Below are 27,223 nucleotides of genomic sequence, written 5' to 3'. Positions count from 1 at the left end.
CGGCTGAGGGGAGGAGCCGGCGGCTGTCCAGGGCATGGAAAGGGGTGGTGAGAAGAACGGGTGGGGCGAAAAGGTGTCGCGGTCTGGGGGGAAGGTGAGGATCGGGAAGGTGCCGACCGACAAGGGAGCGCCGGTGTGGAGCGAGAAGGTGCGGGGCGAGGAGAGGGCGCGGGGTGAGGAGAGAGCAAAAGGCGAGCAGGCGTCTCGCGGCGCGGGGAAGGCCGGCAGCGAGAAGACATCCGAAGGCGAAGAGAGGGTCTCTAAGGAGAAGGGGCGGGGCCATAGGCGGGGGCGGGGCGAGGAACATCCTCAGGAAGAACAGCTCGCCCAGGACAAGGGGAAAGGGCGGGTCGATAAGGGGCGGGCCGGAGAACAGGATCGGGTCGAGGAACAAGGGCGGGACAAAGAGTGGAAGCGGAGCGGGGATCCAGCTCTAGGCGAGAAACAGAGGCAGGGACCGGGGAAGGGGCGGGGCGTGGGGAAGGTCCGGGCCCAGGACCGAGAGAGGGGCGAGGCTAGGTGCAGGACCACGTACCTGAGCAGGGCCAGAGGAAGGAGAAGGGGGCGGTGCGAAGAGAAGTGGGGGGGCGGGGCAAGACGTGGGGGCGGAGCCAGGCGCAGGTGCGCGACCAGAGGGAGTAGCAGGACTGGGGAAAATAGGTGGGGCTCAGCCAAAGCGAGAAACAAAAACCGAGACCAGGTGAAGAGTAGGGGCGGGATGCAGAGCAGGGGCGGAGCAAAACGCAAGTGTGGGGCAAGGTTAAGGACGAGGAGGCGGGGCGAAACCAGGAGCAGGGGAGTGGCCAGGAGCAACAGTAGGGGCGGGACCTGGAGTAACAGAGGTGGGATCCGGAGTGGGAGCAGATGCAGGGGATGGGGCAGGGGCGAAGTCTGGAGCAGAGGCGGAGCCAGGAGCAAAAGCTGGGATGGAGCCACGAGCAAGAGCAGGGGCGGGGCCAGGAGCAGGGGCGGGGGCGGGGCCCGGAGCAAGAGCAGGGGAGGGGCCCGGAGCAAGAGCAGGGGCGGGGCCAGGGGCGGGGGCGGGGCCCGGAGCAAGAGCAGGGGCGGGGCCAGGAGCAGGGACGGGGCGCGGCGCAGGAGCGTGGCGGGATCTCAGAAGACCGCACGCCCGCGCAGTCTTGCCGGCGGCTGTTGACCCCGGCATTCTCCAGGTTGGAGCGACGTTGCGCGCTGCCCCGCGATGTCCCTTCCTGGGCCTGCGTGGCCGAGACTCCGAGTCCTGCGGGCGCTGTGGGCACTGCTGGCGGTGCCGTGGGCACCGTGGAGGCTGTGGGCGATCGAGGATATCCAGGAGTGCACCTGGCAGGTTGTCCTGAACCAGTTCGCGACGGTAGGCAAGAACCGCGAGAGCGACCGCTTCTTCGACCAAGAGCCCCTGGACACAGTGGGCAGCGTGTTCAGCCTGCTGGTGGACGCGCCCATCGACCCGGACGAGGTGAGGGGACTGGGGTCAGGGGGACAGGAGAGGTGTGGACCCGCAACCTACTGGGCTCTGGACGTTTGCCCAACCTCTCCTTACAGAAGTACCTGGGCTTCCCTTACTACCTGAAGATAAACTACTCCTGCAAGGGAGAGGTGAGTGGGTGCAGCGGAGCTCATTCTGTGCTGGCCTCAGTTTCCCCATCTCTAACGTTTTAATAGTGGTGGTACCACCAGACCCTGGGGACCTTAAGGATTCAAGAAGATTCCCTGTATCCCACCAGGTATATAGAAGATGCTCAAGGAAGCTTTTTTTTTGCCACTAAAAAAAAATTGAGACATAATTCACATACCATAAAGTTCACCATTTAAAGTGTACAATTCAATAGTTTTTAGTATATTCACAAAGTTGTGCAACCCTCACCACTATCTAATTCCGGGACGTTTTCATCACCCCAAAAAGAGACTGTACCCCCATCCCTCCAGCCTTTGGAGACCACTAATCTACTTTCTGTCCCTATGAATTTGCTTATTCTGGACATTTCATATAAATGGAATCATATGTGTGATCCTTTATGTCTAGCTTCTTTCACTTAGCACGTTTTCAAGGCTCACCCATGTTGTAGCTTGTATCAGTATTTCCTTCTTATGGCTGAATAATATTAAATTGTTTGGATGTGCTACATTTTGTTTATCCATTCATCACTTGGTGGACATTTGGGTTATTTCTACTTTTTTTTTTTGGCTAGTATGAATAATGCTGCTATGAACATGTACAAGTTTTTGCGTAAACATATGTTTTCAGTTGTCTTCTGTATATACTTAGGAATGGAATGACTGGGTCATATCTTAACTCTGTTTCACATCTGAGGAACTGCCAGACTGTTTTCCAAAGCAGCTGCACCATTTTCATTCCTATCAGCAGCGTAGGAGGGTTCCAGTTTCTCTACATCCTCACCAGCACTTGTTCCTGTCCATCTCTTTGATTATAGCCCTCCTAGTGTGTGTGACATGGTATCTCATTGTGCTTTTGATTTGCGTTTCCATCATAACTATGATGTTGAACATCTTTTCATATGCTCATTGGCCATGTATCTATCTTCTTTGGAGAAATGTCTATTCATATCCTTTGCCCATTTAAAAACTGGGTTGTCTTTTTATTGTTGCACTGTAAAATTTCTTTATATATTCTGGATACTAGTTCCTTATCAGATATATGATTTGTAAATATTTTCTCCCATTCTGTGGGTTGTCTTTTCATTTTCTTGATGGCATCCTTTGAAGCACAAAAGTTTTATGTTTATTGAGATATAATTCACATACCATAAAACACCACCAAAGTTTTTAATTTTGATGAAATCCAATTTATCAATTTTTTCTTTTGTTGCTTGTGCTTTTTGTGTTGTCTTAGAAGGTTTTGCCCAACTAGAGGTCATGAAGATTTACTCCCATGTTTTTTTGAAGAGTTTTTTAGTTCTAGCTCTTACATTTGGCCTTTGGTCCATACTGAGGTAATTTTTGTATATAGTGTGAGGTAGGGGTCCCACTTTTGCATGTGAATATCCAGTTATCCCAGTACCATTTGTTGAAAACATTATTCTTTCTTCATTGAATTGTCTTGGCACTCTTGTCAAAAATCAATATACCAGGGCCGGCCCCGTGGCTTAGCAGTTAAGTGCGCGCGCTCCGCTGCTGGCGGCCCGGGTTCGGATCCCGGGCACACACCGACGCACCCCTTCTCTGGCCATGCTGAGGCCACGTCCCACATACAGCAACTAGAAGGATGTGCAACTATGACATACAACTATCTACAGGGGCTTGGGGGAAAAATAAATAAATAAAATTATTTAAAAAAAAATCAATAGACCATAAATGTAAGGGTTTATTTCTGGGTATAATTTTATTCCATTGCTCTATATGTCTATCTATATGCCAGTAAACACGGTCCTGATTACTATAGCTTTGTAGTAAGTTTCCAAATTGGGAAGTGTGAGTCCTCCAACTTTGTTCTTTTTCAAGATTGTTTTGGCTCGAGTAAGTTTTTTGAGGACAGTAGAATGTTATAGTCTAGAACTAAAGTTCTGGAGGCTGCAGATCTGAGTTTGAATCTGCCACTGACTAACATTGATTTGGAGGAAGTATAGCATGATAGTTAATACTTTGGGCTCTGGAGCCAAACTGCCTGGGTTCAAATCCCAGTTCTGCTCCTACAGCTGTGTGATCTCAGGCAAGTTACTTAACTTCTCTGTACCAAAGTTTCCTCATACTTAGCAAGGGTACGATCAGGATCATATCCACTTCATAAAATGATTAAATATGTGTGAAGTACTTAGCACAGGGCTTGGTTCAAAGGGCTCAGTGCTTGCTAGCAACAAGTTTCTAGAATGTGTCCCTGGGCAGAGAGTTTTACTCCATGAACCTTCTCTCCTTATCTGTAAAAGTTCAATAATAATACCTTTATCTGTTCATTCAACACCCGCTATGAGTCAGATCCTTTTTTTACAATGAGGGAGGGAATACAATGATAAACAACAGGCCAGATTTCTCTTGTGGATTCAGCCCGCCAGGGACGCAGACAAGCAGCAAGTGAAGACATAAAATCATTTATGAGAGTAATCTGTGCGACGAGGAAAATAAAACAAGGTGCTATGTTAGAAAGGAGGGTGTTAGCGGAGGTGGGTGGGGAAGGTCTCTCCGACAGGGCTTGAGCGGAGACCTGAATGATGCAAAGGGACGACCATGAGGAGAACTGGGAAAGCAGTCCAGGCCGAGGGAACAGCCAGCGCCGCGGCCCTGATATAGGGAAGAGGCCTGTGTGGCTGAAGCAGAGCGAGCGAGGGGGCCATGGCAGGAGACAGGTCAGGGAGGTGATGGGGCAGAGTTTTAGGGCCTCATGGACTGTAGTGAGGACCTGGCTTCACCCTGAGTGAGATGGATTCCTGAGAAGGTTCTGAGCAGAGGAGGGAGGTGATCTGACTCGTGTTCACAGGCTCCCTCCTGCCGTGTGGGGAGCAGGAAGACAGTGAGGAGGCTGGTCCATGGTATGGGCAGGAGTTGAGGTTGGACAGGACAGGGTGGTCGTGGCCCCTGTTGCCCTGACAGGGAGGAGGTCCCGCCCCACCATCACCTGCTACCCTGTGATTGGAAACCCAGAGGCAGGGGGCCAGGTGTAGTTGGCAGGATCGGACGGGCCCTGGCCAAGGCGTTCCTCAGGGTGAAGCCTGTGCAGAGGTTGTCAGACTCGTGAAATCTCTCGCCCCGGTCTCACAGCCCACCCCTACCCCTACCCCACACCCCACACCCCACCCACAGTGGCTTGAGTGCAGCCTTCTCTTGGGGATGCCTCCAAGCCTTTGCTTATGCTGTTCCATGCACCTGGAACACCCTTCTCCTTCCCTCCTTCCGTCTCCACTCTAAGCCCTGCCTGCCCTTCTCAGCCCAGCCAGGATCTGACGGGCCCTGGCCAAGGTTCCCCGGTTCCTTTCTGTCTAACTGCCCCATCCCACCCTCACCCCCAGGCCCCAGCCCAAACCTGGCTGTCCTCTGACCGGTGGGGGTGGCAGAGAGTCTGGGGGCGGGGGTGGGCCTGGGAATGGCTGCAGGGAGGGAAGTGTTGTGACTGTAGCAGTTCTGGGTCCAGATTCCTTCCCACCTCACATTTTGCTTACCTTGTGCCGCACTTCCCTGTGCATTCCCTGCATCCAAATTCTGTCTGAAGACTCTGGCTCTGGTCTCACCTCCTCCAGGAAGGCCTCCTGACTCCCTCCACAGCCCCTAGCCCCTCTGCCCCTCTCCTAGCCTGGTCCACCCCCGATCCCAGCCCCAAACCTAGACCACGTTCTCTGCCCTTCCCATGGTGGAGTCTGTTCTCCCCACCCAGCCCAGGAAGACAGGCCACTAAAGGTGGGGTCAAGTCACAGGGGACCCAGAGGCCATCTTAAGGACACACCTGTGGGGCCATCTTGCCCTCAGTCCTCCGAGGCCCTGGTCCGCAAGGGCCACCTGACGGGGCTGAAGCCCGTGGTACTGGTCACCTTCCAGTCCCCAGTCAACTTCCGTCACTGGAAGATAGAGCAGCTGCAGATCCAGATGGAGGCGGCCCCCTTCCGCAGCACAGGTGGGCCTGGGGGACACCTGCAGGGGCCACAGCCTGGCAGGGGCGTGGGGCGGTGCTGGGGGCCTCAGCAGGGTCCATGACCTGTAGGGGAGGCTGGGGTCAGCAGAGGGGCTCATGGCCTGGAGGGGGGTGGGGGTTCTTGGGGGCCTCACTGGGGTCTGTGAGCTGGAGGAGGGCACGGGGGGGCCTCAGCAGGTTCCACAGCCTAGATGGGGCCACACAAAGGCTCCAGTGTGGTCTGTGGCCTAGAGGGGCGCATGGGGAGTTGCGGGGAGATGCCAGTGGTCTGTGGCCTGAAGGGGCGCTGGGAGGCCCCGCAGCCTCCATGCCCACTGGCCACCCGCAGAGCCGTGCAGCGCAGAGGTGTGTGTCATGAGCTGGTACACGCCCATGCCCATCAAGAACGGCAGCGTGGTCATGCACGTGGACGTCAGCAGCAATGGCCTGGGGCCCTTCATTCCCGATAAAAGGTGCCCTTTCCCAAGCCCCGGGGAGGGGGGCAGGTGTAGACTCTGGGAGGGACTTCCTAATCCCCAGGTCCCCAGAGAAGCCAGGAGGAGACCAGAGGGAGGGAATGGGGCGGGGAGGTGGCTGTGAGCTGTGGCGGGAGCCCCTGAAACTGGAACCCTCACCTGTGCCTGCCCCACACCTGCCCCAGGTTTCAGGTGAACATCAACGGCTTCCTGCAGAGGCAGCGAGGCAACGTACCCCAGTTCACCATGGGGAATGAGGTGAGGGGCCGGACAGCGGGCGAGGCAGAAGACGGGGTGAAAGACTGTGGGCCGGGGCCCCGAGTACTTCCCAAGCAAGCGGCAGACCCCATTAGCAGAGCGCTTACGTCGTGTCAGGCCCCGGGTGAAGGGAAGTGCTCCCAGTGACCCTGTGAGCGAAGGCACTCTCATGGGCCCATTCTAAAGAGGAGAAAGCCGAGGCCCCGAAGGGAGGGAGCCATTTGCCCACAGTCTCAGCATGCACACGGGGAACCGGACTTGAAACTGTCTGCCTGACTCCCGCACCATAGTCTTCATCACTGTGCATTCATTCACTCATTCGTTCATTCAGCAGGCACTTCCTGAGCACACAGTGTGGCACCATGGGAACACGACAGTGAACACACAGACCCACATCCCTGCCCTCTCAGGACTGACATTCTAGTGGGAGAGACAGACGCTACACCAGTAAACGGGAAATCGAGTAAATTCCACAGTGGGTTAAAAGGTGGTATGTGCTCTGGAGAGTTCAGAGTGAGGGGAACTGGATCTGTGCAGGAGGGGATTGAAGTGTTTAATGGAAGGATCAAGAAAGGCATAATTGAGAAGGTTGACATTGGAGTAAAGCCTTGAAAGAGGAGAGGAGGGAATCGTGTGGATACGAGGGGAAGAGCGTTTCATACAGAGGGAACAGCCAGTGCAAAGCCTCTGAGGTGGGAATGTACCTGGTGAGTCCGCGCAGCAGTGAGGGGGCCCCTGTGGCTGGGAGAGAGGGAGCAAGGCGGGAGTGGTCAGAGAGGTGACAGGGACAAATTGTGTCAGGGTGAGGCCTTTGGCTGTTACCCTAAATGAGATGGCGGGGCCATGGCAGGGGAGGGGGAGTGTCGAGCAGCCTTCCTGCCCCTCCCCCGCAGCTCTTGGATCTCGTCCCCCGGTACTTCGTGAACGCCCCGTCGAGGCCCCTGTGGTACACCGTGGACCAGGCGCCTGTGCTCATCCTGGGCGGCATTCCGGGGGAGAAGTCCATCCTGCTGAGTGACACCAGCTTCAAGGACTTCTTTCTCGTGGAGGTGAGGGGTGCAGGACAGAGAGTGGCTTGGGGCCTCTTGAAGGGTCTGGGCCTCGGCTCTTAAAACGGGGTGGGGCCTGGGGCTATGGAAGGGGTCCCCCAAGACATACCAGTGCCGTAAGGGGCAGAGAGCACGAAGGAAAGACGTAAGACTCTGCAGCTAGATAGCCTAGGTTCAAATCCTGGACCTGGGGCAAGTCACTTCACCTACCCAGGCCTCAGATTCCCCATCTGTCAAGTGGTAATATTTATATTTACCTCGCAGAATCATTGTGAGGATGATATAAGTTAATAAGTACTATACTGTGTGCGTCAAAGCTATTATTACTAAAGTGCACGATTTGTAATTCTGAAATCCAAAAAGTTTTGAAAACTGTGTTTTCACAAATTTGGGGCTAAAACTCATTTGTCGAGAAACCCCGACCCGGGCTAACGCAGGCTATTTATAGTGCTTCTGCATCCCACTTAGATATTCTGCATTTCATATTCAGATGCTGCCCCGCAGAAATATTAAGGGGTCTGATGATGGGGTGCTGCTTAGGGTTTACATATGGATGGCTTATGTGCCATATTACCTGCTAAACGCTGGAAATTTTGAATTGCGATATACATCTGGCTCCAAATTCAGCCTCGTGAGCCTATTTTATTCTCAAAACGGGGAAGGAGTGTCTGAAGAAGGTTCTTTTGGTGTGAATGACCGAAACACGTTTGAGCTGGTGCAGCTGTCGGCAGAAATCCATCCAACTCAGTTTGGTTTAAGCAGAGAAATGGGTTTCGTAGGTGCACCTAACGGCAAAGCCCAGGCACAGATCAGGCTTCAGGCCTGGCTTGATTCAGGGCTCAAATGAAGACGCCAGCTCTCAGCTCCTCTTCCTCTGGATTAGCCCCGTCCTCAAAGTGGCTCATATCATCCCAACTCCCAGGCTGGAGGAGGGGAACATCTGTTCCCCAAATAGCTGTAAAAAAAAAATCTGACATTTATTTCCTTGGTCCTGATTGGTCCAGCTTGAGTCATGTGTCCCCAAATAATGGAATGTGCCAGCTGGCTTAGCACAGTTCATGAGCTCTGTCCTGTGAGCACGGCAGGTGAGACGAGAAGCAGAGAAAGGATGGTCCCCCAGAGTGAAATCAGTAGCTTTGCCCCAAGTTGTGGGGAGGAGATGCTGGTTGTTAACTGTGTCCGAGATAACAATTATGCACCACGGCAACCCCAGGAAATTCCCTTAGCCTCCTCCCATCCGTGTTGACAGTCCCCCGCCCATGATTTCTGAGAACCCCGTATGGATTAACGTTCTGCTGGTTCCCTCTGGCTCTGAATTCCTGCTTCCACTGAATTTGTTCAGTTTATGGACCATCTCCCTGTCCTGTGTCAGATCTCTCTGTTCTGGGCCAAGTCTTTCCAGACATCACTCAATTTTCACAAACTCCTGACCCAAACACACCCACAGGGAGTACGTGGCTGATGTGGATTCTGCTAAAGAGATCTGGAGGGCAGTGGAGGAGTTTATGTCACAGGAATGACAAGTCCCATGTGAACTTCAGGCATCCTTATTCTTGTCCCTTTTTTAAAAAAAATTTTATCAAGGTGAAAATCATACAATTCATAAATTAGCCATTTTGAAGTGAATAATTAAGTGCCATTTACTATTACATACTCACATGTGCAACCACCACCTTTATCTAGTTCCAAAAAATTCCCATCACTCCCAAATAAAAGCCCATTTCTTCTCATTCTTTAATCACCAGCATTTCTCCACATTGCTGTCTCCTCTCTCTTTTCCTCCCTCCTGTTTCAGTTCACCACTCCCCCCCAGACTGCCTCTAGGATTCCTTAGCAATCCTCCCTGTGCGCGGCTCTCCGCAGCCCTGCATGGCTCAGGTTTAGATGCTGTAACGGAGACCCCTGAAAGGGAATAGCTTAAATAGATGCTGTTGCTCATTCTCATCACAGCCCAGAAGTGAGAACCCCGGGTCTCTTCCATTTTCCCGATTCATCACCCCCTAGACCCCGGGTATTGATCCACCTGTAGGATTGGAGCTGGGTCAGGCCCGTGTCCACATTCCAGCCAATGGGAAGGACGAAGAGCAGACATGGAGGGCAAGCTATTTTCTTTTCAGCAAGTTCCACTGCCACTCACATTCCATTAGTGAAGTATTAGTCACTTGGCTACATCCAAATGCAAGGGAGGCTGGGAAATATAATTTCTGCCTGGGTGGCACATGCCCTTCTAAAACTCAATTACCAAAGAATATGGGGGAAATGGATTTGGGAGCTCAACTAGCCATCTGCCAAAAGTGGAAGAGGAAATTTGTTGGTTCATGTAACCAAAAAAATTCAGGACTTCAGGTCCAGCTTGACCCAGGATTCCAAACAATGTCACCAAGCCTGAGTTTCTTTCTCTTCATCTCTTGGACCAGGTTCCTCTGTATGGACTTTATGGTCAGAACAGCTCTGTACCCTGGAACGGCAGAGGCCCACATCCAGTGGGAAAGATCTTTGCCGTTACCCCCTAACTACCAAATCACAAGATTCCTTCCACTTGGTATAGCTCAGGCCGTTTGCCCACCTGGACTCAATCATCATGGCCAGGATAACCCACCATGCTGCTTACTGAGTTAAATGCATCAGAATTCTCAAACCTTGCTCAAATAAGAAATCCAGCTGACTCACAGCTTTTCTTTTCCTCACATATGTGGGAGAAGGGAGGAGATGTGGTAATCCTCTTCTAGCTTAACAAAGAAAATTTCCAAGTATTTCTTCCAGAAAACAGAGGCTTCACTTCAAATATTAACAGAGCAATATGTTAAGTATGACCACTAATCAAAATGACAGACTTAGAGGGTGCAGGTTAGTTTCACCAGGCATAGCAATAACCTCTGTAGTCTGGATTACAAGACTTTTTAAGAAATAACATTTTCAAGGACACTCTTTTGATGCTGAATAGGGTAGGAGAAGTGAGAATGTTCGGTTCTCCTTACTTGATGAAATTTCCCTCAGCAGCAGAGCCTAGAGTTTTGTTTTGACTTATACTTTTTATTGGAAGAGTTAGTGGAAAAGTCCACTTTTTAGTGGAAAATTTCAATTAGACACAGAAGTCGAGAGAATAGTATATTGAACCCAGCTTCAATAATTATCAACATTTTTCTTATTTTTTTTGTCCCATCATTTTTTTTTTCCTGGAGTGTTTTATTGTATTTTTGTTTTTGTGAGGAGATCAGCCCTGTGCTAACATCTGCCAATCCTCCTCTTTTTGCTGAGGAAGACTGGCCCTGGGCTAACATCCATGCCCATCTTCCTCCACTTTATATGGGACGCCGCCACAGCATGGCTTGCCAAGCGGTGTGCTGATGCACACCTGGGATCCGAACCGGTGAACCCCGGGCCACCGAAGCAGAGCACGGGCACCCAACTGCTTTTGCCGCCGGGCTGGCCCCCCCTGGAGTGTTTTAAAGAAGATCCCAGCCGTCATACCATTTCACCTGTAAATTCTTGAAATACTTGAGGAAGTATCTTCAACACATGAGGACTTTTAAAAAATAAAACCACAATGCGATTATAATACCCAGAAAAATTAGCAATAACCCCTTAATGTCATCTAACCCAGCCATAGTCAATTTTCCCCAGTTTTCTAAAGACGTCTTTTTAAATTGCTTTGTTTGAATCAGGATCAACACGTTGCATTTGGTTGTTAAGTCTTTTAATATTCTTCTCACCTGTAAGTCTGCTCCCTGCCCCCAGCAACCGCCTTTTTTCAGGCAATTTAAGAAACCAGGCCTTTTGTCCTATAGAATTTGGCTGCTTGCCTCTTCGTGGAATTGATTAACTTGTTCCTCTGACCCTATGTATTAGTCTGTGCAGGCTGCCATAACAAAATATCAGACTGAGTGGCTTAAACAACAGAAATTTATATTCTCACAGTTCTGGCGGCTGGAAGTCCACCATCAAGGTGTCAGCAGGGTTGGTTTCTGGTGAGGCCTCTCTCCTCGGCTTGCAGAAAGTGCCTTCTCGCTGTGTCCTCATGTGACCTCTTCTCTGTGCACACAAGTGGAGGGAGAGCTCTCTGGCGTCTCTTCCTCTTCTTCTAAGGACATCAGTTCCATAGGATTAGGGCCCCACCCTTATGACCTCATTGGACCTTAATTATCTCCTTAAAGGCCCTATTGCCAAACACAGTCACATTGTGGAGTAAACTGAAAAAGCAAATTCACCTATTATTTTATCTCAAAACAAGTGTATTCGGGAATAGCCAAAAGAATTGCAATTTGGGATGCCCATGCTATGGCAAACCATAGGCAAATCTGGAAAAGAAAGGAGCGGAGCTGCTTTTGTAGAAAAAAAGGGGGAATATGTGGGCTGTTCTAAATGAAAGTCCATTGGGGGAGAATAACAGTTCAGGGTGGCCACAGCTTCTCATTGGCTGAGCTGTGGCATTTCTCATTGGCTGAGCTGTGGCATTTCTCATTGGCTGGGCTGTTGCTGGGTGGGGAGAAAATCTTCCTTCCTTAACTAGTAAAGTAGTTTCACTTCCTGTGGAAAATGCAGGTGTGTGTCTCTTCCTGTTTGGTGTAATGGACGACGTGTGGGGAGCATGAGAGCTCCCCATACAGGCCTTCCCGACTCCAGTTTAGTTAAGGTTTCTTTTATTAATTTCCACAGGAGTTAGGGCTTCAACATATAAATTGAGGGGGCACAATTCGGTCATAACACCCCATATTGACTATAAACTGGTAGTGAGCGCTAGAAGCTTGATTAAATTTAGATTCAATCTTTTAGGCAATAACCCATCCTTGGTGGTGCTTTCCCACTGTTAGCGGAATTGGCAGTGTTAGCGATCAGTCAGTGAGTTCAGATAGTGTCAGCCTGACAGCCACATGTGTTCTAGGTAGAATAAGATTATTAAAAATGTGCCTTGGGCCAAGCGTGGAATCTTTTGGATCCACGTGGGTACAACCCTGACTGTGGTCTGGGGAGCCGGGACTGCTGTCACTGTTGAGTATGCTGCGCACTGCCCCACTCTAGGAGCACACAAAGCCCCAGCTGGCTCCAGCCAGGGGTGCCTGCTTCCCTGGCCCATGTTGGGGAAGTTTGGCCAGCAAGGTGCTGCTGCAGGGTTAGCAGGGAGGGCACCCTGGGGCCAGCTGCCTGTGTCCATCCCAAGCAGTTGTCAGAGCAGGCACCTCCCGCCAAGGCAGGACGTGGGGGCTGAGGCCAAGGCCAGCTGCTCACTGCTGGCTCTGCCCCCTGCAGTTGAGCATTGACAGTTGCTGGGTAGGCTCCTTCTACTGCCCCCAGGCCGGCTTCACTGCCACCATCTACGACGCCATCGCCACCGAGAGCACCCTCTTCATCCGGCAGAACCAGCTTGTCTACTATTTCACGGGCACCTATGTCACACTCCACGAGAGCAACCATGGCAGTGGTGAGGGGCCGTGGCACCTCAGGCAGGGGGGCGCCCCAGAGAGCCCATCCGCTGGAGGCACCTGGGACTGGAATTGCCGTGGTGGTGGGGGGGAGGAACTTCCCAAGGTCCTGAATCATCGCTGCCCCCGCTGCGTGGGCCTCCTCCCCTCTATAGCGGGGCCAGGCTTCCTCCCAGGCCCTCCCAGCTATTGAGAACCAGCTGAAGGAACAGGGAGGTGTGAGAGGGAAGGGAGGGGGCAGAAAGAGACACAGACACACGCACGCGGCACAGAGAGTGTCAGAAAGACAGAGACAGGCGTACCAAGAGAGATGCACAACAAGAGAGAAATCCAGGGGGTGGGGAGAGGCATAGAGAGTCAATGAGAGAGAAATAGAGACGGGCCATTGGGGAGGCAAAGCCGTGAGGGAGATTGATCAGAGAGGAAGAAGAGAGACTTCTGACTCAGCCTCATGTTTTATTTATTTATTATTTATTTATTTTTTTTTGTGAGGAAGATCGGCCCTGAGCTAACATCTGCCAATCCTCTTTTTTTGCTGAGGAAGACTGGCCCTGGGCTAACATCTGTGCCCATCTTCCTCCACTTTATATGGGACACCGCCACAGCATGGCCTGACAAGCAGTGTGTCAGTGCGCACCCGGGATCCGAACTGGTGAACCCCAGGCCGCTGCAGCGGAGCGCACGCACCCAACCGCTTGCACCACCGGGCCGGGCCCCAGCCTCATCTTTTAAATGATACCAAAGCCCTCTAAGTTCTTCTAGTTTTCCCCCCCATCTAGATGAAATGCCACTTAGACAGCTTATAGGAGCACTTATAGTGGCACAGAAACTTGTACTGTAACCTATATTTCATTAGTTAGTGCATGCTCTCAACAGCCCCATTTTGCTCCCTTTCTTACTTAGGGCACTTTGACAGTGAGAGAACCAAATTAAAATGGGTTTAAGCCAAAGAAAGGGGGTATTTATTGGCTTAAATAGCTGAACAATGCAGGAGCAAGTTGGTTTCAGGCATAGTTGGATCTAGGGGCTCACTGTAGCTGTTAGACAGGCCCCTCCTTGTGGTGGCCATGGTGCCTCCCCTTCCACCAGCAACTGCAGACTTCTGTGCCCTCAGGGGCCGTAGAGAAGAGCATCTCTTTTTTTTTTTTTTTGAGGAAGATCAGCCCTGAGCTAACATCCATGCTAATCCTCCTCTTTTTGCTGAGGAAGACCAGCTCTGAGCTAACATCTATTGCCAATCCTCCTCCTTTTTTTCCCCCAAAGCCCCAGTAGATAGTTGTCTGTCATAGTTGCACGTCCTTCTAGTTGCTGTATGTGGGACGTGGCCTCAGCATGGCCAGAGAAGCGGTGCGTCGGTGCGCGCCCGGGATCTGAACCCGGGCTGCCAGTAGCGGAGCGCTCGCACTTAACCGCTAAGCCATGGGGCTGGCCCAAGAGCATCTCTTTGTTAGTGGTTGCAGGCTGGGACTGTCTCTGATTTGCCCAGCTTGGTCACATGCCCAGCTCAGAACCAATCGCTCTGGCCAGGGGAATGCAAGGGTGGGGTCAGCCCAATCTGAACCTCATGGATAGAGCAAGGGGGCTTTTCTCAAAGGCAGCTGGGGCCCTTTGCCAAGGGTCCCTCAGACGCCACACCGAACAGCCGCTCCAGCAGGAGAGGAGAAGGAACAGGCACATTAAGGCCAGGGAAATGTGGACTAGGGGCTCAGGTCCCAGGTCCTGCTTGGACCTGAGGCTTCATGCTGGCCCCTGCAGGGAGCTGGGTTCGTGTCCTGGCCACTGAGTGCATCAAGAAACTGTGCCCTGTGCATTTCCATAGCAACGGCTCCGAGTACATCATGGCCCTCACCACTGGCAAGCATGAAGGTTATGTCCACTTTGGGACCATCACAGGTAAGAGTGGGGGCCTCTGGCAGCCCAAGAGACCCCTTCATACACTCTCACCTCTAAGAATTCTGACCTCAGGCCCTCACCCCTCACCGTGTTCCTTAAGGAGGGGTCCCAGGCTGGAGGTTGTCATGTGAGTGGGGATGGGTTTATGCACTTGTAGGGGTAGGACCTGGGGTGTATTATGTATCTTTCATGATGTGTTTGGTTTCAAAGGGCAGAAACCCAATTCAAAAATCATTTAGGCATGAAGAATTTGTAGACTTACATAGTTGAAAAGACCAGAGGCCAACTTCAGGCATGGCTGGATCCAGGCGCTCACTGGGTATATCATCAGGACTCTGTCTATCTCTTGGCAAGGTAGTATAGCATAGTGATTATAGCACAGGTCTGGAGACAGACTGCTCCAACACACCCAACCTAAGTTACCTGTGGCTTTGGACAGGTCACTTAACTTCTCTTTTTGGCCTCATTTCCTCATCTGCAAAATAGGGCTAATGGAGTAGTAGTACCTGCTTCATGGGGTTGATAGGAAGATTAAGTAAGTTGGCATATGGGAAAGTCTTAGGACAGTGCTAGGGACATGGCGGGTGCTATAACTGGTTTATTATCATGAGCCCCATGACTTGGCTTCATTTTCAGGTAGATACTCCTCTCATGGGGGTTAAAGATGGCCCCCCGGAGATCAGGGTCGCATCTCCCACCAGTTTGAGTCACCCCAAGAGAATGAGAGCCGCCTCTTCTCCCTCAGCTGTATCACAAATACCTGGGTGAACTCTGATTGGCCCATTCTGGGTCACATGCCCAGACTTGAGCAGAGACAGGCTCTGATAGGCCAGGTGTGAGTGACTGACAGGCGGGGGGGTGAGACCTGCTCCCTGGAGTCCGAAGGACTAAGGGTCAGGGAGGCGCCAGCATTCTGCCCCCCAACAGCCGGAGAGCTGGTTCGGGGGGTGCCAGTTGGGCTGGGCGGGGCCTGAGCGTGCGCCTGCCCTGCTCCGCAGATGGCCGCGTGTCCTTCGAGATGCTGCCCAGGCAGCAGTCCGTGTGCGAAGGGATACAAGGTACCCATCTCCCAGAGGGGTCTGCGGCGGCCGGGTGGGGGATCCAGGGTGTGGGAGAGCAGGGCAGGGTGGGAGAGGTGACGGGAAAGGATGCAGTCACAGAGACCGTGGAGAGGGGCGGTCCAGGGGCGTCTCCGGACCGCCTCCTTCTCGTCCAGTTGTCAACTGCTCCATAACCTGGGCCACATACACTGCGGACGACTCCAGTCTGCTGCTGCTGGTGGAGATCGAAGAGCCTGCCATCCGGAAGTATTTCCAGGTGGTCCGCTACGACCTGGGTAATTGGGGCACCACAGGGGGGCTGAGTGCCAAGGGGCGGAGCCCAGATCGTGAACTGCGCGCGCATCCTGTGGGGTCTGTGCCCAGCATAGAGCTGGAGGGAAATGTTGCTCATGTCCCTCCTGGGTGGGTGGGCTGGTGAAACTGAGAGGAAGATAATGTGACTGGAACAGAGGGGGAGAATAGAGGGAGGGAGATTGGAGAGGTGAGCAGAAGCCAGATCAGGAAGGGCTTTGTGGCTCACAATAGGGAAATTTAATTTGATTTTACCTGAACTGAGAACAGGGCTGCCATGTACAGTTGTATAGGCTGTGCACTGCACTCCCCAGCCAAGGAATCAGAGGAGGCAAGTCCTGTGCCCTAACGAAACTGTATCCTCTCAGAGGCAGTGCCTTGTTATAATTCACATAAAGAAACTCTCAGGGGTAACAGGCCCCAATGGGAAGCCATTGGAGGGTTTTTTTGGAGGGGTTGGAAAGCTGAGGACTCGCCCAGTTTCAGGTTTGAAAGCTCAGGGCCTCAGGAGATTTTGCTGTCTTCTCCCCACCTGTAGTCAGTGATTACCTGGCCATCCTCTACACCATCCCGGAATTCATCCCTGATGGTAGGAGGGGAAGACAGAGGGGGCTCAAAGGTGGGTGGGGTTGAGGAAGGGCCCAGCGACCCCACCTCACTGCTGTGTCCACTCTGCCTCTGGCCCGGTCAGCTGGAGGCCTGGAGTTCCTGATGATCCTAGGGACGGAGTCTTACACCAACTTCCCGATGGTCCCCAAGGGCATGGTCTACAACCCATATAACAAGCTGCTGTTCATCTGGGGCAACTTCCTCCTGCAGAGGTACAGGGCGGGCAATATTCTGCCTCCCCAGCCCCATTAGGGTGAGGGCTGAAGTCACCGAGGTTTTAGAGGATGCCCAGGCCCAGAAGTTATCAGGACTGTGACGGGGAAGCGCGGCTGGGATGGTGAGGACCAGGGTGGGGGAAGCTGATGTTTTAAAGCTGTGGGAGCCTGGATGTGGGGACCCAACCTATGTGAGCAACAGCAGGGCACTCTCTGCGGAAAGGTTAGGATGCTTCATCCCTTAGGAGCCTAGGGGCCCTGAGCCAACAACGTGGGCGGTTGGCAAACTACCAGGTGAGCTGAATGCTCCTGCTTACAGATTGGCAGGTCGCCCAGGGTTTCGGGGGGGCAGAGGCTAGAATTGCAGGCCTCCTTTGCACGTTCTCACAAGGCTAGTGAAGACCTGAGCACACGGTTCCTGCGTCATGTGAGGCCTGGAGCTGGGGGGGATCAGATACGCTCTGGGGCCTGGCCTGGGCACTCCCAGCTCCCCTCTCTGCCCCTGCAGCTATGACAAAGAAAACTTCATCTACTTGGCGGACTTCCCCAAGGAGCTGTCCATCAAGTACCTGGTCAGCTCGTTCCGTGGCGATGTGGCTGTTGTCACAGAAACCGAGGAGGTGGGCTGCCCTGCCCCTCTCCCCACTTCCTCTCTGCCCACCCCCCAACCCCAAGCGTCTCCCTTCTCTCCCTGCGGTTGCTCATTTCATAAATATTGGGCACTTACTGTATGCCTGACGCAGTGCTGGGGACACTGGCGACCGAGGCAGCCCTGGGCCCTGCCCTCACAGGGCCACAGTCCATTGGGAAGACAGACTCATTCCCAGACAGTGACAGTTCAGAGTAATCAGGGCCACAGTGGGGAGAATAGCATCTACGGAAGTTCAGAGGAGGGCCTGACCCAGGCTGGGCATGTGTGCTTCAGGGGGGGCTTCACGGAGGAGGCCACACGGAGGGCGGACGTCCTACAGGCTGAGGCCGAGGAGGAGGCAAGGTCTAGAGTCAAATGCGTTGGGGGGCTGGGGGGGAATGGGCATCAGTGCAGAGATGGGAAACTGAGGCCGAGGGGATGGTGAAACCCTGGAGGGTGCAGAGAATGAGAAGAAACAAGAGGGCTCAGCCCTAGGAACCACGGCCTTTCGGGGGGTCGAGATTAGGAATGCTTAAGTCACAAGTAATAGAAACTCAAGCAGGGGCCGGCCCCGTGGCTTAGTGGGTAAGTGCACGCGCTCTGCTACTGGCGGCCCGGGGTTCGGATCCCGGGCGCGCACTGACGCACCGCTTCTCCGGCCATGCTGAGGCCGTGTCCCACATACAGCAACTAGAAGGATGTGCAACTGTGACATACAACTATCTACTGGGGCTTTGGGGAAAAAAAGGAGGAGGATTGGCAATAGATGTTAGCTCAGAGCTGGTCTTCCTCAGCAAAAAGAGGAGGATTAGCATGGATGTTAGCTCAGGGCTGATCTTCCTCACAAACAAAACAAAACAAAACAAAAAACTCAAGCAGACCGAAACATGGAAGAAATGCATCATGGTGAGTGAGGGCTGGACACAGAGGGCTGGGGTCTGGGAAGTAGGGAGAGAAGGTACGGGAGCTCACCTGGTTCCAGCTGGAGAGGGAGAGGTGGGGTCAGAGGTCCTCATGGCCCTCACACACACCCCTGGCTGTCGCCCGCCCAGATCTGGTACCTCCTGGACGGCGGCTACCGGGTGTACAAGCTGTTCCCGTCCGAGGGCTGGCAGGTGCACGTCAGCCTACAGGCGATGCACCAGTCCTCTCTCCACGCCCCCAATGAGACCATGGTCACCCTCTTCTACGAGGACAACAAACTGTACCAGGTGCCTGGCGGGGGGCTGGGGGGCGATGGGGGTGCTGCAGGCGGCTGAGCGCAGCTCACTGGGCCCCGCCTTCCCACCGCAGCTGGTGTACCTTATCAACAACCAGCAGGGCCAGCTCGTCAAGAGGCTTGTGCCTGTGGAGCAGCTTCTGATGTACCAGCAGCTCAGCGAACGCTACCTCGTGCAGCGGCAGGGGTGAGAAGATCTGGACCACAGCAGGAGTCGGACAGCCCCAGGCACTGCTCCCGCCCCGGGGGGACCAAGCCATCCCCAGTGACAGCCTCAGGGCTGTGATGGGGGAGCCAAGGCCTACAGAAGCTCAAAGGAGGGGCCTGACCCAGCCTTGGGGGAGGGCGCATCAGGGAGGGCTTCCAGGACGAAGGTGCATGAGCACCTCTGTGACCTGAAGAGTAAGGAGGAATTGGCCAGGTGATAAGATGGAGAAAGGTGTTCCAGACAGGGGAACCACATGTGCAAAGGCCCTGAGGAGGGAAGGAGACTGGGTGTTCAAGAACTGAGAGAAAGAACGGTGCAGATAGAGTGCAGTGGTGATGGTAGGGCGGACAAGGTGAGCCTGGGGTCATAGGAGGAACCTGGACTTCATCTTGAGGGTCCTGGGAGCCTAAGGGGAGGGACTGCAGGTCAGGTGTTACTGTGTTCAGTAATGATCCTTCTGTCACCTGCAGAGGAGCCCAGGGAGGCATGGGGGCGGGGAGAGAGGGGGACGTGGAAGGACGCTTAGGAGGTTGAGTACCATGGGGGTGGGGGGCGTCCAGGATGAGGTCCAGGGCGCCAGGGCTGAGACTGGGGAGGAAGGCAGGGCCGGATTAGATCCGGGGAGTCAGCCGCGCAGAGGGGGAAACAGGCCTGCGGAGGCTCCTGGGGCGCCCGCGGAAAGTCAGCCGCCGCCCCCCGCTGCCGCCGCCAGGAGCCACCCGACGCTGTCCTTCACCAACCTCTGCCCCTTCACGGTGATGCGCCTGCGGGACCTGCCCAACCCGCAGATCTACACGCGCCAGGAGCGCTACCGCGCGCGGCCCCCGCGCGTCCTGGAGCCCTCGGGCTTCCACAGCGAGAACTCGCTCGCCGTCTACCAGGGCCTCGTCTACTACCTGCTCTGGCTGCACTCCAAGTACGACAAGGTGGGCGCCGGGGCTGTCTGAGCCGGCACGGAGGAGGCCTGGAGGGCCTGCGCGGCTGCAAGAACGGCCGTGGAGGGTGGAACAGAGCGGAGCTGCCTGGGAGTCTGAGGCTCAGTGGGGGCTGGGGGAGGGCTGCGAGCCGTGCTTTGGGGAGATGGCTTTGAAGGTGTGGCCGCCGGGCTGAAAGTGGGGCTTGGGGGCGGGCCGGGGTATGCATCTTTTGCTTTGGGTTAGGCGCTGGGAGTGAGGCCAGGAAGGGGTCTGGGAATGCCGCCTGCCTGGGGACGCCCCCCAATCTCACGGTGCCGGCGGTCCCTGCAGCCATACGCGGACCCGGTGCACGACCCCACCTGGCGCTGGTGGAAGAACAATAAACAGGACCAGGTGCGCGGAGAGGGCTGGGAGGCGGCGGAGGGGCGGCGCCCGGACACCCCTCCCCGCCCCCTCTCCGGATGCCGACGTTGCCCCGCATCCCATCCCCCAGGATTACTTCTCCTACCTGGCGAGCAGCTGGCAGAGCGCGGGTCACGTGCACATTGACATGGACAGCTACGAAAAGATCTACGACCTCCAGGCCGAGCACGAGCTGCCCGAGCGCATCTTCCTGGACAAGGGCACCAGCTACCGCTTCTCCGTCTTCCTCACCGCCCGGGGGCACTCGTTCAAGTCGGAGCCCGAGCAGGGTCTGTGGGCGGGGCCTGGGTGGCGGGGGGGCTGGGAGTCGTGGGGGCGGGGCCTGGGACCTGGGCACTCTCCGAGGGGCGGGGCTTCTGTCGGGTCTGGCGCGAGGCCCTGCCCCCTCCCTCTGCTCCGAGCAGGCTTCTTGTTCAAGCTGCAGAGCCAGCTGGGCCTGGGCGTGGTGCTGGCCAACCCGGACTGCATCGAGGCCGTGGTGAAGCAGAAGGTCCTTGTTAATCGCAGCTCGGTGCTTTTCTGGGTGAGGCCAGGCGTCGGGGGGTGCAGTGGCCCTGCTGGAAGGCCGCGGTTCTCTGAACCGTCCTTGGGTCCTCCAGCAGGCCTGCTGACCCTTCATGTCTGCCCCCACCCCAGGTCACGCTCAGTGATAAAAGGGTTTGCTTTGAGCAGGGCATTAGCGGACATCACCTCCTGACGACCTCCATGCTGCTCAAGGTGCGGCCAAGCCCGGAGGGGAGGGGCGCGGGACGAGGGGAAGTCAGGGCCCACGCAGCGGCCATCGTCACCTGCCGAGAGGGGAGGGGCGCGGGACCAAGGGAAGACCGGGCCCACGCGGCCGTCATCATCGCCGGCTCCTACCCACAGGTGGTGGGCTCGGCCGGGCACTGCTTCCAGAACACACACCAGGGGCCGCGCATGCAAGTATTGGACCTTGCGGTACTGGGTCCTGTGCGGGAGGGAAGGGGTTGGGTCCAGTCTCAAGAGGGCCGATTCCTAGTGCCCCCGGTGGGAATCCTACTAGCATTCATAAATTCTTCCTTCTCATTCATTTTCCTCGTTTCACCCACCCACCCACTCCCTCCTTTCATCCATTCATGTTTTCAGAAAGGACTGCCTTAATGGTTGTGTGGATTGCACACAAGCTTGTATGTTCCTTCTGATACTGCTCTGCAGGGGAAGTGAAGGATGTGAGACACAGGGCTTCTTTTCCCAGTTGGCACAAAGGCGTCCTGCCGGCCAGCCTGGTGCTTCTTTCCCACGTTGCTCCTCATTTGCAAATGTTCACTGCTTTGCGTCCTTGGTTCTTCGCTTGCTTACACATGCGATATCCGCTTTGCACAGAGCCAGACACTGAGGCCTAGAGAGGCGCAGACGTCTGCTCAGAGGAACGCAGGGGGCTAGTACGTGGTAGAGGAGGGACCTGACCCCGAGGCCTTGCTCTCGCTCACTCTCCGGCCCGCTCTCCAGCAGCCAGACCTGGGGCTCCTCCCTCCGGGCTTGACATGATCCAGGGCAGTCAAAAAGGTTGTGAGAATAACCGTGTGGCCATATTAGCCATCTAAAATGAAGTGTAAAAAAAGCCAATGATTGTTATTTTTTTAAACAGACAAGCAAACAAGTGCTGAGGCGGGGTGTGGTCTGAGCTTCTCTTTATTCTCAGGCTGGGGCCTTTCAGGTCCTCCTCCCTTTCTCTCCTCACCCCCACTTCACCAGATCAAGAGGCGCGTGTATTTGGAAAGCTTGGCGCCTCTCTCTGGCTCCCCATCCTGGAACAGTTGGAAACTGGAGCTCACTGATAACCAGTGCGTTCTCAATCTGTAAATATGTTGGATGAAGGAGGGAAGAAATGAGTTTACACATAGTAGGTCCTCAGTCAAATTTGGTTAGATGAATAAAGGCTTGCCGCGCCTCTCAGCAGGCCAGCCCTGGAGGTGGGCCACAGGGGGAATGGGGCTGGGCCTGGGATCACGGGGACAGGCCAGGAACAGATTTCACGTCCTGTGCCTGAAACTTATTCATTTATTCCACCAACATTCGCTGAGCGCCTACCACACACCAGCATTTTTTTAGGTGCTGGAGTTACAGCTGTGTACAAAACGGACAAAATTCCTGTCCCCGTGAAGCTGATGTTCTGGGGGGAGTGTGTGTTTGTTTTCTGGGGCTGCCATAACAAGTTGCTGCAGACTGGAATTCCTTCTCATCCAGTTCTGGAGGCCAGAGGTCCGAGGTTCTGAGGGAGAATCTGTTCCGTGCCTCTCTCCTAGCTTCTCGTGGTTGTTGATAATCTGTAACAGTCCTCAGCTTGTAGAAGCGTCACTCCAGTCTCTGCCTTTGTCATCACAAGGCGTTCTCCCTGTGTGTCTGTGTCCACATTTCCCTCTTCCTGTAAGGATACCAGTCATTGGGTTAGGGCCCACCCTAATCCACGATGACCTCATCTTAACTTGATGACATCTGTAAAGACCCTATTCCAAATTAGGTCAACCCACAACAGAGTCAGGCAATAAGAAAGATAAATAAAAGACACTGTGTGTTAAGAGGAGAAAAACTAGCAGCGAGGGGCAGCGGGGAGGTGAGCATTTTCCATAGGATGGTCCAGGGAAGGCCTGGCTGAGGAGGAGGCATTGAGCAAAGACTTGAAGGAGGGGAGGAAGTGAGCCACGGGGTTATGAATGAGAAAGGCATACCCGAGAGGGATGATGGTGGAAAGGCCTGGAGGCAGGAGGATGTTTCTTGTGTTAGGCTAAAGGAACAGCGAGAAGCAAGTGTGGCTGGATCAGGGTGAGGAAGGAGGAAGGTGGAGAGAGACGAGGTCAGAGCAGTGATGGGGGCAGATCACTGAGGCCTGGCGGGCCGTGGCGAGCGAGATGGCGTCCCGGGAGAGCTCTGAGCAGAGGAGCGGCTCGGGCGTCCACAGGGTCCCTCTGGCTGCATGTGGGGGACAGATGGGAGACCAGGGAGGAAACAAGGGTGGGCAGGCAAGGGTGAGGCGGAGAAGTCGAGGCGTCGGGAGAGAGAATGGCTCTATTTTGAAGTTCAGAGACAACAGGATATCTGGATGGACTGGATGTTTGGGAGAGAGAGAGAGAGAGAGGTTTCCAGGCTGAGGCCAAGCCTTTGAGCCTGAACGTGGAGGATGAGGTGCCACAGTCCGAGATGGGTTGTGGCTAAATGGAATCTGAGATGCCCGTCAGACCTCCCAGTGAGCCAGTGGCCAACAGGGTAAAGCCTCTGGCCCAGGCCTAGCATGGGAAGTGCTTCATCTACAGCCACCGACACCTGTCTACGGTCGCTGTCAAGCCCAGGCCACAGTCTCTGGATGCCCCTGTCCCTCTGACAATTGGGTGAAACCCTTGGGCCCTCACCCTGAAATGAGCCATGGGCTGTTCACCCTGAAGACAATGTCATGGGTTCCCTGACCCCCATCCTGGGCTCTACTGCCCTCATCGAGCCCATGCTCCCCCGGTCTAGTATTTGAGAATTCAGGCCCAACTTCAGCCCTACGCAGTCTGCTAGGAGTTGGCCGCTCCAGGTGTGGGTATCAGCGGTTGTGTTTATACGTCTTCCTCTGGAGGTGGCCAGAGCCACCCCGTCTCAGTTCCACGATCCCAGCTCTGCCACTTACCAGCTGTGTGGCTTTGGATCATTAATTAGCGGCTTGACCTCTCTGTGCCTCACTTTTGCCATCTCTAAAATGGAGATATGAATAGTCTCTACCATGCAAGGCTGTTTTGAGGATTAAATGGATCTGAATATGTAAAGCGTTTAGAACATCACCCTGTGCCCTGCGCACAGTAAGAGCTGCATAAGCGGTGGCAGTTACTGTTTCAACGATGATAATGATCCTATTGCCCCCTGGTGAGGGTGAGCCTGGCAGGTGGTGGTGTTGGGGGTGGGAGAAGGGGTGTGTGTGTGGGGCGTCCAGCACGAGGTTCTTCTCCCCCCTCCTCAGGGCAACCTGCTGGTGCCAGTGCTCATCGGCTGCCCCCCCGGCAAGCGGCTGGCCTTCGACATCACCTACACGCTGCAGTACAACCGCCTGCAGAACAAACACTACTTCGACTGCGTGCACGTCGACCCGGAGATGCCCTGCTTCCTCTTCCGCGACGGTGCGGGTCCAGATCGTTGTGCGCTTCGCCCTTCCTGCCTGCCCGCCTCCCCTGTGCGCGCCCCCCACCGGCCTCTCATCTCTCCTTCCTCCCCTCTCCGTCCTCCACTTCTCGGGCCAAGCTAATTGCTTCTCCTCCCGGCCTCCACCCGCTCCGACCCCACAGTCTTCTACCCCTTCTTCCTGATCCAAGATTTGGTGACGGGAGAGTCGGGCAGTTTTCAGGGCAGGTAAAGGCGTGGCCAAGCCAGCGGCTGACGGGTGTGGGGCGGCTGGGGTGGGTAGGGGGGCAGAGTAGGGGAGCGTGGTAGAGGTGACGCAGGACTCCGGACGCCGAGGCCGGACATGCGCACCTCTGCTCCCGGCAGCTACGTGCTGAAGGTGGTGGGCGGCGGGCCCACCCTGGACAGCATCAAGGAATACAGCGAGGAGGACATCTACCGCTTCAACAGCCCCCTGGACAGGTAATCCCTGTGAGACCCGGCCCGGAATCGGCCTTCCTCCCCTGCTGCGCGTCGGCAGACCCACCCTCGCTGCAAGCCCCGCCCACCGCAGGGCTCTGGCCCCGCCCACACCGCGAGGCCCCGCCCACCAAAGGCTTCACCCCGCCCCCTGCCCGCACTGCTGGCCTCCCTGTGCGGCGGCTGAGGCCCCGCCCCGCCCCCGCTGAGGTCACGCGGTCCTGCAGGACCGACAGCCTCATCTGGACCACGAAGAACAGGACGACCACCAAGGACTCGGCCTTCAACATCATGTCCCACCAGAGCTTGGGCATCGAGTGAGTGCACGGCCCCGCTGCAGGCCGCCTTCTCCCCCACCTGCCCACAGTTCATTCTGCCTCTGGGAGACCTCTTGATCTTCAAGCCACGCTGAACGCCTTCGTGTTCCTCAAATGCGAATGACCTTTACATAGGCTGGACCCTCTTTGTGCAGTGCTGGTCCCTCTTACTCTTTCTTCCCGCCTTAGTTCAGATGCCCCTTCCTCCGGGAGGACTTCTGACTGTTCTAGATGGGACACTTGGCTCCCATGGCCTCCTGTGCTTCCCCCATTCTCACCTGACCCCTCTGCCTGCGCCCCCCATCCAGGCCCTGACCCCTCTGCCTGCACCCCCCATCCCGGTCCTGACTCCTCTGTCTGTGCCCCACATCCCGGCTCTGACCCCTCTGCCTGTGTCCCCCATCCCGCCTGGACCCCTCTGCCTGTACCCCCATCCTGGCCCTGACCCCTCTGCCTGTGTCCCCACATCCCGGCCCTGACCCCTCTGTCTGTGCCCCCCCCATCGTAGCTCTGACCTCTCTGCCTGTGCCGCCATCCAGCCCTGACTCCTGCCTGTGCCCCCCCCATCCCAGCTCTGACCTCTCTGGGCCATCACTGTCTCCTGTGGGGTCTGTCTCCCTTGTAGGCACAGGTCCTGAATAGAGTCAACACAGTATTTGTTGAGTGAGACAATGAACAAATTCACTAAATAATTCGTAGTAGGCATTTACTGACATTTGAGTGGAGGTCTTAAGGAATGAATAAAACAACGGAGGCACAAGTTAGTATAGAGGGGCTCAATAGCTATTTTGGATTCAGTGAAAGGAAGAAAATGATGCCATGAGCAAATGAAGGCAGTAAATGGATGAACGAAGTAACCATCTTGTGCCTAGGCAGCGTTCAACCTGTGTTTATTGAACAGATGAATTCAGGAAGGAATAAATGCACGAAGGCGTGACATTGTACCTAGTAGGTGCTCAGGCTCTATTTGTGGGATGAAGGAGTGAGGGCAGCAGGGAATAAATGAGGAGTTGGCACATGAAGGGTATACAGTCCGTAATCTAGGTGAACGCATGGTGAGGGGGAACGGCCGGATGGAGGTGTACAGGCAGCAGGAAATGACCGAGGACACGAGCAGCCTGTGGCGTGGCAGGCGCTCGTCAGCTTTCTTGGATGAATGAATGAAGGTGTGAGTCAGGGAAGGTGTGAGATTGCGCCTCGTGGGGGCTCACGCGGAGTTCGTGGGGTTTGTGGAGAAATCGGGTTGGCACATGCTAGGCATGGTTTGTCACCCAAGTACCTGAACTTGGGCCCCCAGGTGGCTGTGTCTGGAGAACTCCCCGTGCCATGACACCGTTCCCCATAGCATCTTCGCCCCCGAGTTCTTCTTCAAGGTGTTGGTGAGCAACAGGTGAGCCGGGCATGGGGCCCAGGTGGGGTCGGGGGCTTCCTGTGCGGGGCCCGCCTCCTCCCCCAATCCTGCACTGCCTCCCCCAGAGGCGTGGACAAGAGCACGTACTGTGACCACCAGCTGACCTTCCTGCTGCACATCCACGGACTCCCCCTCAGTGCCAAGCGGGCCCTGTTCATCCTCATGGTGAGTGGCTGCGGGAGCTGCCCCGCGGTGGGTGGGCCCGGGCTGCCCGCCCGCCCACACTGCCCGCCCACGCCTGCTGTGCGGCCTGCAGGTGTCGGCCAGCCTGTTCGTCGGCCTGGTGCTCCTCTACATCGCCTTCTGCCTCCTCTTACCGCTGATGGTGAAGGCCTGCAACGTCCTCCGCTGGAAGATCAACAACATCATCGCCTCGGAGTCCTACTCCACCTACGTCACCTCCTCCAGAGTCTTCAGCAGTCCCTCTCGGACCAAAGCCAGGGCCGGCTCCAGGGTCGGCTCCAGGGTTAGCTCCAGAGCCGTCTCCAGGGTGGCCGAGGAGAACGCGGCCGAGCCTGAGGAGACCTCGAGGAGGAGGTCGCTGGCCTGAGCCTCTCGCCTGCCCCAGCCCTGCCGCCCTCCGCCCTCACTGCCTGGGCCATCTTGGAAATGCAGCCAGTCACCCGTCCCAGGCTTTTCTTTCTGTTTTGCTTGAATTTTCACTTCTTCAGACCCAAATAAAGCCTCATTTCAGGACCA

At 55.1% G+C, this 27,223-nt stretch overlaps 1 protein-coding gene across 1 annotated transcript; it reads left to right on the top strand.

Moving 5' to 3' along the window:
• The first annotated feature begins 34 nt into the window (after positions 1-34).
• On the top strand, positions 35-27,223 carry CATSPERG (catsper channel auxiliary subunit gamma). Its single transcript, XM_014796081.2, is given in 30 exon segments — positions 35-519; positions 1,118-1,230; positions 1,233-1,456; positions 1,543-1,596; positions 5,413-5,557; positions 5,904-6,027; positions 6,216-6,288; positions 7,182-7,337; positions 12,585-12,756; positions 14,513-14,650; positions 15,649-15,708; positions 15,867-15,986; positions 16,541-16,591; positions 16,694-16,823; positions 17,335-17,446; positions 18,510-18,668; positions 18,751-18,863; positions 19,597-19,810; positions 20,132-20,194; positions 20,295-20,493; positions 20,629-20,747; positions 20,861-20,941; positions 21,092-21,148; positions 24,180-24,336; positions 24,502-24,565; positions 24,704-24,799; positions 25,024-25,113; positions 26,411-26,503; positions 26,590-26,689; positions 26,781-27,223. Coding segments are annotated over 30 exon segments (4,056 nt in total). The 3' UTR covers positions 27,075-27,223.

This window comes from Ceratotherium simum, chromosome 33, assembly GCF_057802395.1.
Source record: "Ceratotherium simum simum isolate JZ-2026a chromosome 33, ASM5780239v1, whole genome shotgun sequence".
Taxonomy (NCBI): Eukaryota; Metazoa; Chordata; class Mammalia; order Perissodactyla; family Rhinocerotidae; genus Ceratotherium; species Ceratotherium simum.
This window is presented reverse-complemented; position numbering and strand designations above follow the sequence as displayed.